Source organism: the organism of the source record quoted next, unplaced genomic scaffold (assembly GCF_019419815.1).
Source record: "Pyrus x bretschneideri cultivar Hongxiangsu unplaced genomic scaffold, Pyrus_bretschneideri_v1 Contig45, whole genome shotgun sequence".
NCBI classification, from domain to species: Eukaryota; Viridiplantae; Streptophyta; class Magnoliopsida; order Rosales; family Rosaceae; genus Pyrus; species Pyrus x bretschneideri.
The window spans coordinates 3,398,686-3,411,331 of record NW_025999779.1 but is presented as its reverse complement, the minus strand read 5'-3'; the positions used below and the strand labels follow the sequence as shown (position 1 = coordinate 3,411,331).

The following is a 12,646-nucleotide window of genomic DNA, read 5'->3' as shown; positions in this document are numbered from 1 at the left end:
ATAGGAAAAACCCTAGCAGGCAGCTGCAAAGGGAAACTGCAGAGCATACTAAGCATTCCTTGATACGTAGGCCAGTCACTGCATTCCTGCTAGCTAATAGTTATGAAGGTCCCTGTCGATAAGAGCATAGATGCGCATCACACCCAAAGGAAGACTCTGAAGAGTCGGTGCCTTGACACCATTGACTGTGTATGGCCCACTGATAGTACGTATTATTAGCAGTCCAAAGAGTCCATAAGGTATGTCATGGGCGACATGCTCATGTAACTCATTCACATGAGATATCTCAGACAAGGAAAGTTGTTCTATGGATCTAGCTTTCAACAGCGTAGAACACATTATGAGATGTTGAAGGGGGTTGGTTGCTCCCACAGAGCCCATGGTTCGTTAATGGCATAAAATCTCATTACTTTAGAGTAGATTACGTCTTATTTCTTTAGAGCAATTTTATGGTCTACTCATAACGTTAAGGAAAAAATTGTCATATTGAGCATATTGTCCACGTGTCATTCTTCTATTGAATTTGGTTAATTTATATCTCCACAAATATAAGTGAGAAACACTTCAAAATTGAATTGTGCAGGAAAGGTCATTTCTTATCAAGGGTTAATATTAAGTGCAATAACGGTTGGATTCTGAGTTCTTTCTTCATCAAAATGGTGTTTTTTTTAAGTATTTTGATTATGGAAAGGAGTTTTGAGGAGTCTCTTTACTTTTATGCTTTTAAATGAGTCAATTTTGTGTACTCGGCGAAGTGTAGATTGACAATCAAGGAGGTTTAACTCAGGAGCTAAGTAGTGTTCACTACCAACGGAGTGCAAATTGATCAAATTAGAGGGCGAAAATCGTTACCTTACTACTGATAGAAAATGGAGTCTCTAAGTACTATTGGCCTAATTTCTGTTTGAGACATGATCTACGATTCTACAAGATGATCCAAGTTCATATCGTAGAGTTAATAGCTTTGGATGATATGAAACTTAAGACCCGCTTGGTATCCTACAAAAAAAATTCAACTTTTTTTTCAAATATATTTCTTAAGAACATCCTCAAGAACAATTTTTAATAACACTTCAAAACTTGTTTAGTATAAATTCAAAATTATTTAAAGTATTCACAATTTTTTAAAAAGGAAAAAAGGGCAGTGACAAAGGTAAGAGAGAGAAGATAGTGGATCGATAGAGGGAATGAATTTGGATTTGTAAAGGGTTTGCAGCTCAAGTGATTAGAAACATTCACTCGGACACCAAGGTTCGAGTTAAATCCCCCGTCCCCAATATTGCTTAAAAGCATCCAAAATTTCAAAGCTATAGTTTACAACATAATCTAATAACAAATATAACACACAAGTATTACCCACTGGGAATTGAATGATCCTTAAACTTTATTCTCTATCATCCTTGTGCTTATTGGGAGGAGTATTATCGAGTCATCAACCTAATCACTGCCATTAACATTTCTAACAAAGTTTTGTTATGTGAAATTTCCCAGTGGATTACAATTAATAGAAAAGAAAAGAAAAAAATGTAATACTCTGATGTGCTAATTGAAGGAAGCAGCAACAGGAGGGAAAATTAGCAAAAATATTTTCACCATTTTATGTCTCCAAATCCATCAAGCAGCCATCAAAGAGATTCCCATGTGAAATTATTAGCATTGCAGATCAGACCATCCAAGGTGGGAATCAGAATCACTGCAGCAAATTATTTTTGGTGTCTGATTTTTTCTCCGAGCCCGTCTGACATTTCTGTCAGACAAAACATGAGGTTGAAACAGTTTAATGCCAAAGTTTGAGTTCGATGTTATCACTCATTCATGGCTTTTCTTTAGTTGTATCCTTTTCGGATGCTCCTGTGTTTGCGTTCCTCAGTGGCATGTCGTGGTTGTGCTTTCCCTCGTACGTTGTGATGAAAGCTTTGGGATCATCCGAGACTCTTTCGACATGCTTACGCACATTGCATTTGAGACTGGTACATCTGTAGTAACTTCTGCAAGATCGAAAAAGTTATGGAGTAAGCACCAGCTAGCCACAACGAACCTTGTGTCCCATTGCAGATGTCATGAATGCAAACAGCAGTTGATGAACAACGTAATCAACTGAATCTTAACACAATCCATAGAGGTTGGTTATATATTTGATTAGGACCTCATTCTAAAAAGTAATGTCTTGAGTTCGGAATACCAGGATAATTCCCTACCTATTTTTTTTAATCAACAAAAATGGGGGATTCAGATTTGAAACCTCATTCGACAACACAAAAAAAAATCACTAGACTAAGAGCTTGAGGTAGACATATGAGACAGGTGAGCACGTATGCAAGAGGAATATTAGCCAATGGCTCTAAGAGGTGTGGATACATTTACTAAAAAAAGAAAGAAGAAGAATTATTCATTCTTTCTAACCTGGGATATGGATTCCCCTTAACAACCTTCTGCCCGTACTTCCTCCAGCGGAAGCCATCACCCGTCATATCAGATTCAACTGAACTTTGCACCACAACACGGGGATCTTGGACACCTTCCCCTGATATCCCTGCTTCATTGGATTGATTCTCACTTTTTCTGAAGGAAAATCATAGTTAAACATAGTCAATAACATTAACCTTGAACAGAGAGTATTATGATAGAAAAGCTCATCAAGAATCAAGATATTTTGATCGCATTTTAATCCAAACAGTCAAGGTCAACTACGGAGAAGGGAAGAGGCAAGAAAATGGATACAAACCAGCAGATAACAAACGATGATAATAATTATTTTTTTCAAAGACAGTACATGAAGTGCAAGTTCAGTGGGAACGGAGGTTTAGATGAGTTAGGGTGAGTATTGGAGATCAGGAAGTACTAAAGAGCGAACGGTTTCGCTATCTTAGATCTATCTTGCAAAAGAACGGAGAATTGGATGAAGACCTAAACCATAGAATACAAGTTGGATGGTTGAAGTGGAAGAGTGGATCGAGTGTGTTGTGTGCCCGTTGTATGCCACTAAAGCTCAAGGGAAAATTTTATAGGATGGCAACAAGGCCAACAATGTTTTATGGCATGGAATATTAGGCGGTCAAGCATCAACACGTAAACAAAATGAATGTAGCGGAGATGAGAATGCTTCGTTGGATGTGTGGGCACACGAGAAAGGATAAGATTAGGAACGAGGATATACGAGGTACAGTAGGAGTAGCCGACATTGAAGATAAGATGAGAAAAAATCGGTTAAGGTGGTTTGGACATGTAAAATGAAGACCTACAGACATTCCGGTTAAAAGATGCAATTATGAGACTAAGGCTCAGGGCCAAAGGGGTAGAGGAAAACCTAGGAAGACTTGAAAATAGACTCTAAGAAAAGACTTGGAGTACTTAGATCTAATAGAAGACTTGGCACAAAACCGAGCATAATGGCGTTCTAGGATTCATACAGCCAACCCTATTTAATGGGATAAGACTTTGTTGTTGTTGTAGTAAAGTGCACCACCTTTTCAGAGTAAAGCTTGCATAGCTAATCCAAAGTATAGGATTCTGATTTTCGTTTAACGATACATCTTACCTTCTTTTACTTCTAGGCTCACAATCCTCTGCTTCAAGCCCCTTGCTTCCTTCCTCGCATTCTCCACTAAGACCACAAGAATTATCAGGAGTTGCACCACCAGCATTTATTCCTCCACTGGCTAGGGGATCATAACGTAGTAGAGCTTTGCTTTGGTAAAAATGCACCGGCAGTCCAACTTCATTCTGATCTTCCAATCTACCTTCCGAACCTTCATTTCTTTCATTAAGATGACTATTACATAACCTGTTGTTGGTATCTTGACCAGTTCCATCAGAGGCTACGCCTAACCCTTGCGTCCCTGATGAGCTACGCTTTGGAGGTTGAGGCTTCGAATGGTTGTGTTCACCCTTGTAGACAATCTCAGCGATCTGTCCATCCAGAGATCGTTCTACCTTCTTTTTCACAGGACAATTTGGATGCGTGCATTTATAGTAACTTCGGGGGTACTCGCTTCCCTTGACTTGCTTCTGTCCATATTTTCTCCAATTATACCCATCATAAGAAGGCCTATCAGTATTGGCTGTGGATGGTATAATTTTTTGATCCTCTTCCATGTTTTGCGAGGCTATTTTCGGAGGCTCTGTTGTCTGATTTGTCTCAGCACATGATGGATTATTATGGCGCAGATTTATGCTTTGGGATCTAAAGCTTTTATCTTGATTTGGATGTAGAACATCCGCATTAACTGATGATTGTGTAGATTGGTGGCAGGTATTGAAGTTTCCCTGGTAAGAATGAACAAAAAGGAATTTTAGTTTCAAAATTCGAGTTCAAAAGTTTCACCACATTTTCGGAAGTCCATGTCTTTACACGTTTATTCAGTATACCAAAGATAGTACTGAGGAAACACATACATGTTACTAGAAAAAGAAATGTTCAATTAAATTGCAAACACACAATATCTAGCCACTGACCATATTTGCCAAGACAGAAACGGTTGCCCTTGAAACAACTTTCGCCAATGGTTTATATACCACAGTTGATCTGCTATCTCGTTTCGAAACCTTCTCCGATGAATGTCTATGTGCTCCACCAGAGATATCCGCCTGAAATTTTTTCACACAAACAGTCAGAGCTAAAGAACTTTTCAAAAGGAACAATCATTTTTTAGTAGAATTAAGATCACCTGGGAAGAAACCAATCCATCAACAGCATGATTCACCAATGGCTTGAACCTCACGGTCTTTGGTCTGATGGCAGAAACAGCAGTTGCAGAAGATACATTAGAGGGAGAGGCATCAATAGCTCCTGCAAGAAGCTCTGTGAAGGACCTAAAGGTGGAACATGTAGGCCTTGAAGCAACTGGTTTAGCTATAACTACACGCTCTGCTTCCTTAATATCCATTTTTTCTAATGATTATGTTATGTTCCAACTAGGTATTTTTTATGTGTGACGTACTAGCATGAGCTAAATGAAAACATGGAAGTCCCATAATCTTATGCCTGGAATACTCTGTACATCTTTCTCCAGAAAGCAATACAAAGAATAGTAATTAACCGACACTTGAGGAGCTGCTACTGCCCATGTTGGCTCAAGATGTGCAAAGTTCAATCGACTTCAAACCTGCATGAGACCGGGATTATATAGAAATACTAAGATAAATAACAAATTAACAAGACGAAGAGTCAAAGGAGTTTACAGGAGTATATCATTCTACTAAATCACAGAAATTGAAAGGTAAAACCTTGGCTTAATGCATTTATTATCAAGCAAGACAGAGCATTTGGGATTTGGATTTGGATTTGGGGAATTGGGAAATAATTGCAGAAGAGTCCCTGTACTCTCAGATTCTCATTGCCATTTCAAAGATGCATAATTTGAGTAGGAAAGGGAAGCATACAGATTTCGATTTTCCTAACACATGTGTTCACTAGCTGACCGGGATTAGGAATTCTTTCCATCAACTTAGTGATATAACCGACGAAGGTTGCACATTGAAGTCGAGGAACAATTGTACAATCTAGTCCACTTATAACTTATCAAAAACAGATTATGCGCTAACAAACAACCTGCTAGAACACGAGAGCATTCACATCATAGAAAAAACAAACAGCGAAGATGGAACACTGAATAGAATTGGCAATACCAAATACAGCTCCTGAACACTGTGGTCTCTGACATGTCATTTTCATGTTTTCTACGGCCACGGTTGAAAACATAATGTATTTGATTTTGTAAAAATCGTTGTTTGAGACTGTTTTTTCACTATCCATGAAACAGTTTATCAAAAGATAAGCATATTATCCAAGTTCACATCTTCCTCTTCGAACTAACAAGATCGGTAATATCTCAACTAACCACTTAATTTTATATACGAAATCTCTCGAACTCGACATTAAAACTTGAAGCAATTATAATCCTCTCTCTTCGTATATTGAACCACACATATCAAACCATGACATGTTCAGTACCCTACTAGTGACAAGGGCAACCATATGCGGACAAGATTGTAATCTTACTTTCCCAATCATATAACCTTTCCACAAGTCGGAAATAATTTCTTTCTTTCTTTCCAAGAGAAAGTTGAATGAATTAAAAACATCAAAACAAAAATAAATCTAATAAACACACGCATCAAATTCTCCAAATTATCGAAGAAATTGCAGAAACACAGAATTGAAAACCAACAAATTTTCTTCCAACAAACGTATAAGAACAAGAAATTAATCTCAATATAAAAAGTTTAAGCCACAGATTTTGAAGAAAATAATATAAGATGCAGATTAGCACTGACCTTCAGAGGTAAGGTAAAAGTAAAATTGAAAAAAATTAAAACTAGTCAACAAATTCCAGAAACTCTAAGAACTAAAACTCTTTGCAGAACAAAAGCAGCAACTGACCTGAATGGCTTCAACTCACAAACCCTGAAATCTGTTGGGTCCACTGAATCTTAAATAAGCCAAGTTTATAACACTTGGCTCAGCCTGCATTGCACAACCACCAAAATTTGTAAGAAAAGAAAAGAAAACAAATAAAAATTTCAGCTCCAAAAATAGAATAATTAAAAATATTTATAAAAAAAAATGAGCTCGAAAAATACAAAAAATTATAAATTATAAAAAACGTGACGTAAAAACCAGAGCTTTTACCTTGGAGAATGGAGATCGAGATCGAGACAGAGACAGAGAAAGCAGAAACAGCTTATGAAAACAAAAATCAGGATTAATCCTGCAAAAGGAGTGCTGCGTCTGTCTTTTTAGAAGCCAAGTACGAACTGCTGCTGCATATGCACCAAAACGCAGCGTTTTCACTGGTGCTACTGCTGGACTTCCCAAGAGTTTTTTGAACAGTGTTATGGGGAGACAGAGAGAGAGAGAGAGAGAGACTTCTGCAACAAAATTCCACCACTTTGACACGAAAAATGAAAGTTGAGGATAAACCAATAGTTTTTTCACCTATATTTTAATATTTTTGTAATAAAGTTTGAGTCTTTGGGTTTCAAAATCTGGTATTTAGCAAATGCGAAAATGGGTTCTACTGTGAACAAAAATGAAAACTGAAAATTGGGTTTTTTTTTTTTATTTATTTTTATTCCTAATTTAGTTGTTTTATTCTTGTAGAACTCAAAAATAAAAGCGAGGGAGCAGTGTTGCTGTTGGGTTGAAGAAGAAGCCCTAGAGGGAGGCGGTGGTACGTCCAACTAACCGTCTCTCTTTCTCTTTGACTCTCTGATCCCTTCATATATTGGGGGGGACCTGTAATGATATAGAAATTACAATGCACTTGAAGCCCTAATGCCGTCAGCTACTTGGGAAACTGTCATCTACCAGGACACGTGGCAATGTTGGATTTGCTGTGTTCCTAGTAAAGTTTGGGGGTCCTGCAATGGTGATACTGATTGGTGAGTCAAAATGACTTGATTAGCCGTGGATGTTGAATATGGATGAGGGGAAATGGTAGGACGAAAGGGTAATTTTGAAAGATTTGTTGTGATTACTACCTCTCTATTGTTAAGGGATCAAATAATACAAAATGCCACCTAAGAATCCCCAATGTAAAATTAAAAATGAGACCGAATTATAGCAATAGTCTTTAAACTTTAATCTTAGTTTAGTTTTAGTTCTTAAACTTTTATGGTAATTTCTCTAGTTCTTCAACTTAGCAATGTGTTGTACCATTAGCTTTTTCACTAATGTTGTCTATATTTTCTCTAAATTTCGGGGTATATTAGGAATTTCATCTCACATGACTACAAATGAATTTAAAATTAGAAATGAGAGAGAAAAAAAAATCTAAAAATATCAGATTTTTTTGTGTAAGAAAATTGAATACAAAGGATTTTTTTTTCTAGTTAATATGTCATTTGTTAGGTTGTTTAAGTCCAACTACAGTTTGATCTCCTATCAACTTTGAAATCACATTGCCTAATATTTACAAGTTGCTAAAGTCCAACTATTTTCATTTTGTATTTTTATAGTTTAAATTTCATTTGTTTCAAGTTTTAGATATTAATTTATAAATTTTCATTTGTTCTTTTATCTTCTTTTATTGTTTTTTGAAGTTTTAAGTTGAAGTTCCTAATATACCCCTAGATTTAATGGGGGAAAAGACGGCGTTAGTGAAAAGGATCGATGTTGCATCACATTGTTAAATTCAAAGACAAAAGAAGCTAATTATGAGAATTCGGGGACTAAAATTAAACTAGGGTAAAGTACAAAGACCACTGCTACAATTAAGCCTTAAAAATAGATTGATTACCATGTTCTGTATTCCCTACATATTAAGATTATTCGACCCAAACATAAGGATTTTCTTGGGTGCTCAAGAGAACCAATATTTTGGATGTTTTAACTATTAGATTTTGGTTTAAAAACACAAAAAAAATTAAAAGCTAACAGTTAAAACATCAAGAACACCGGACAAGAGCATCCAAGATTTTTTGCCAGACCATATATATGAAGGGGTGTAATATCCACACAATCCATTTCACTTCTCACACATCTTTTTACTTTTCAGGCATCAGATCGGATAAATTAAAAAAGATCAACGGATAGAAATTATTAAAAGGTGTGTGAGAAGTAAAATGAGATGTGTGGATAGCACATTCCTATATGAAAAGTGAGAGATAGTTAGGTATGGGTAGGAAAATCACAAGGGGAGGGTTAGGTGAGGCATAGATGGGTGTGACAAGTAGAGATTTTCTAAAGCATACATCGGTGTGACAAGTAGAGATTTTTCTAGAGTATAGATCAGGAGACGTTGATCTCAAAAACATTTATCCCTAAATGCCTTGGAACAGAGAAATCATGAATCAACGACAAGGAAAGTTATGAATTTATTTTTACTTTTCAGTTATTAGATTATAAAGTTTAATGTGGAACTAACTCTTTTTTTTCTTCTGTATGTGCTAACAAACACAAGGAAGTTATGAATTAAAATAATTATTATACTTATGTTGTGCAATTAATACTACGATATAGTAGTATTTTTCCTCACTTGTAAGTGAGAGATTTCATGTTTCACCACATTGATTGCGATGACGTATAATATTTGTGCTGAGTTTGATACTTAGTTATGGCTAGCTCGCTTGGTGGCTTAGTCTGATTTCCATTCTTTTAGAGTGGAATATCCCCGCATTTTGAACTAGAATATCGTTGTGGAAAACAATATTCATGTGTTAATAAACACACAAAAGTTAAGAATAAGAATAATTTCAATATTCAATCTATGTAAGTAAACATGTCATAAACTCTTAAAAATAAATGATCATGGTTATAACCATGCACGACTAAAAAAATACTTTTGACTTCTAATTGAGTCCAAGAAAATTCACTTGGGAAAAAAAAAAAAAAAAAACCTTCAAGCACTCTTAAGACTAATAAAAATTATATTGGAAATGGTGAAAATTTAGATTGAAGAATGATAGAAACTAAGAAGTACTATATATAAATCTATAATCTATCTATACTTCATATGTATTTAATTTAAAGGTTTTTTCTGTTAAAGTCAATAGATTCTTTTGTATTTAAGGATATATCGAGTAAATTTCGTTTTTGGGCTAGATCGGTGAATTATTTTTATTAATTAGTTTAAAACCAATGGCACGGGGCTCGTGTTTTATGTGCTTCCTTAGTTTGTGCATGAAAATACTATTTAACCCATACTAAGATTAAAAGAATATTTTGTACTCTCTCTCCTTCACTTCTCTGACTCTTGCTCTTGATAACCCAAACAAATTTATGAAATTACAAGAAATCGACGATGATCTCTACCGCAAATGCCAATCGATTTTGTTTCGAGTTGTTCGATTTCATCTTGAATCCTTTTAATTTGCTGCGAGATCTGTTTGTCTCCACCACCGCTACTATATCACGTTTTGGTGGGAACTCTGCATAGACTGCATTGCAATTTATGTTTCACAATGCAAACTACAATGCAAAGTCTGAATTTTCTACAACATCGCGATTGACATGATTCCTTCCAAACCATGAACGACATCCACGAAATCATGAAGCGATTGATGGCGGCAAGGTTTGGGAAGGAGTGGTTGCATGTGTATATCAACTAGTAAAGAACTATGAAATGGATATTGCGATGGAACATCCCAATTAAAATGTAAAAAGTAGAATCAGGAAACAAACACTGCAACGCAGTGTCTGGATCCAAATGCACAAAAAAAAAAAAGAAAAAAAAAAAAAAAGAGGAACAAGAAATGAACATTGCGTTGCAGTGCCTAAATCCAAACGTAAAAAACAGAACAAGAAATGGACAATACACCGCAACATCTGAATTTAAATGTAAAAAACAGATACAAGAAATAGACTCGAATCCAAATTTGAAAAACAAAACAAGAAAAGGATATTGTGTTGCAGTGTCTGAATCCAAATGTAAAAAACAAAGCAGGAAATGGACAATGCAATGCAGTGTCTAAATCCAAATGTAGAAATCAGCAGTCACGTGCGGTGTTAAGCATAGAAGGCATGTGAGCGACGAAAACAAATAGAACCGGGAAACGGACACTTCAACGTAGTGTATGAATCGAAAAATAAAAAAAATACTAGGAAACAGACACTGCATACAATGTCTGAATCCAAATGTAAAAACAGGCACGTATGAGACATATGAGTGATGGAAAAAACAAAACTATGAAATGGACACCGCTACACAGCGTTTGAATCCAAATGTAAAAAACAGACTTAGGAAACAGACACTGTAACGTAGTGTCTGATCTATATTGACCTATTTCAAGATATAAAATGTATGAGAAATGGGGTGTCAGTTGAAATGAGTGCCAGCTGTAATGGCAGATTTTATAATTTTTGTTTACTTTAAATGCATTTAAGTGTTACAATGCATGATTAACCTATTTATAATTAACATAAATATTGTTGATCTATTGTCAATATGATAACTTTGTATTGATTTTATACAAAATCACCCTTAATTTAATTGCTAATATATAATTATTTTTTAACACACGTGACATCATCACAATATAAGATATGTAGGCCCACATATGTGCCACGTAATTAAACTAAAGAGATTTTTTTTACGGAAGTCAACGGAATGGAGTAATGCTCCACATTTTGAGCCAGTTTGGAATTTTTGTTATTAAAATAATAATAAAATAAATAATAAAATAATAATTAAAAAAACTCTTTTAAGAATAATTAACTGTAAAATAAAGCAATTTAGCGTTTGATAAAATGCTTTGGAATAATCAACTATAAAATAAAGACTAAGCGTTTGATAAACATCTTTTTGAAAGTGCTGTGAGTATTAAAAAAAATGTAAAAATGTTTGGTAAATTTTAATGTAAAAATGATAATTTTATATAATGACAGAAATGAACATAGTAGTGGGGTGGTGGCATCGACAATGGTGGCGTGGATAGTTGCAGTGATGGAAGTGGCAATGGTTAAGGTTGGTGCTGGTGCCAATAATAGGGGGTGGTGGTTGGGTGTAGAGGTATCAGTAATGGTAGCTATTATGGCGACAATGATTGTAGCGTTGTTGGTGGTGGTGGTGATGACGAAGGTGGCGTAATGCTGGTGGTTGCAGTCGTAGATGGTGGCGCCCATTTGTTCTTCAAGGGAGAAAATATATGTAGAATAAATAATATCATTTTTATAATTTCATAAAAGCAGCTTTAAAAGCAAACTACATGTTGTTTTAAAAGTTCCGCTGTTTGGAGGCCAATGCTCTAAAAAATAAGTAGGATATTTTATTTTTGCTAAACTTTTGTATTCCTTAACTTTAAATTGAAGCAATTTTTTGTGAAGAAAAACAATACCAAATAGGACCTTACCCAAAATCCTAATTAACTAATTTTTAATTCAAGGAAGAAATTTAAACTAGGACCTTAGTTCAAGGACCAATTCTAATTTATTTAAGGGAAAATTAGAATCCCTATCACTTTTTTAATACTCTTTAGATTAAACATTGGTTCTAATACAAAATTTGGTTAGAACGTCTAAACAATAGTCATATCAGTATTTTTATATTTATTTAGATTACAAGTCATTATTGTGTTTTCTTAATTTAATATATTAATTATTAAATTTCATATATATCCTTTTATGTAGATATATTTTTGTACGTGCCTATTCTTTAGGAAGCCGGTTCTCCTACGTTTTTTTAATTCAATCCCATCTATGAAAGTCTCTTACACATGAAACAAAACCTACCATTGGATGTGCTGCCTCATTACCTTCGTGAGGAGCAAAACGAAAATCTATTGACCACGGTTGTGTTAAACATTTGATATCACATACCAAGCCTTCAATCAAAGCCTCACGTTCTTTTCTTTTCTTTTCTTTTTCAAAATCAAAGCCTCCGAACAAAGAACCACATTTCTTAGTTGGCCTACTATATATATCAATACTAGCCCAATGGCGTCGTCCATTTCTAGCTTTTAATCTAATTTCTTTGTATAATCTCGTTTTGATAGGAGCTAATGACCAGTGAGCATAACTTTGCCCCAATGCAATTAACTTTACGTACCAAACGCCTTGAATGATCTAATTTAACATTATATCATGAACCAAAACGATCATTATGAGTTAGTGTAACATTAAGTAACGTACCAAACTCCTGGTACATTACAAACACACTGTATAACGTTTTTTTTTTCCAGACAAATACGTTTCAAAACTAAAAAACTT

General features: G+C 35.1%; 1 protein-coding gene across 2 annotated transcripts; it reads right to left on the bottom strand.

Moving 5' to 3' along the window:
• Positions 1–1,279: 1,279 nt before the first annotated feature.
• LOC103934039 (probable WRKY transcription factor 26) lies at positions 1,280–7,191 on the bottom strand. Of its 2 annotated transcripts, XM_009343748.3 has the most exons (7): positions 6,632–7,191; positions 6,383–6,466; positions 4,668–5,105; positions 4,456–4,587; positions 3,539–4,266; positions 2,404–2,562; positions 1,280–1,988 (listed from the first exon to the last, which is right to left on the bottom strand). In XM_009343748.3, the coding sequence occupies exons 3-7, from the start codon at positions 4,884–4,886 to the stop codon at positions 1,814–1,816; spliced, it is 1,413 nt and encodes a 470-aa protein (XP_009342023.2). In that variant the 5' UTR covers positions 4,887–5,105; positions 6,383–6,466; positions 6,632–7,191; the 3' UTR covers positions 1,280–1,813. The 2 variants fall into 2 exon arrangements, with proteins under 2 accessions (XP_009342023.2, XP_048423515.1); XM_048567558.1 differs by lacking the exons at positions 6,383–6,466; positions 6,632–7,191 and adding an exon at positions 5,227–6,334.
• Between the last annotated feature and the right edge of the window lie 5,455 nt (positions 7,192–12,646).

Bases quoted from the DNA above. Each gene is read 5' to 3' on its own strand.
- LOC103934039 (XM_009343748.3), bottom strand. From the start codon at position 4,886: ATGGATATTAAGGAAGCAGAGCGTGTAGTTATAGCTAAACCAGTTGCT. The intron at 4,267-4,455 runs GTCAGTGGCTAG...CATTCTTACCAG, and splicing joins TTTCTGTCTTGGCAAATATG to GGAAACTTCAATACCTGCCA. The intron at 1,989-2,403 runs GTTAGAAAGAAT...TCGATCTTGCAG, and splicing joins AAGGGGAATCCATATCCCAG to AAGTTACTACAGATGTACCA.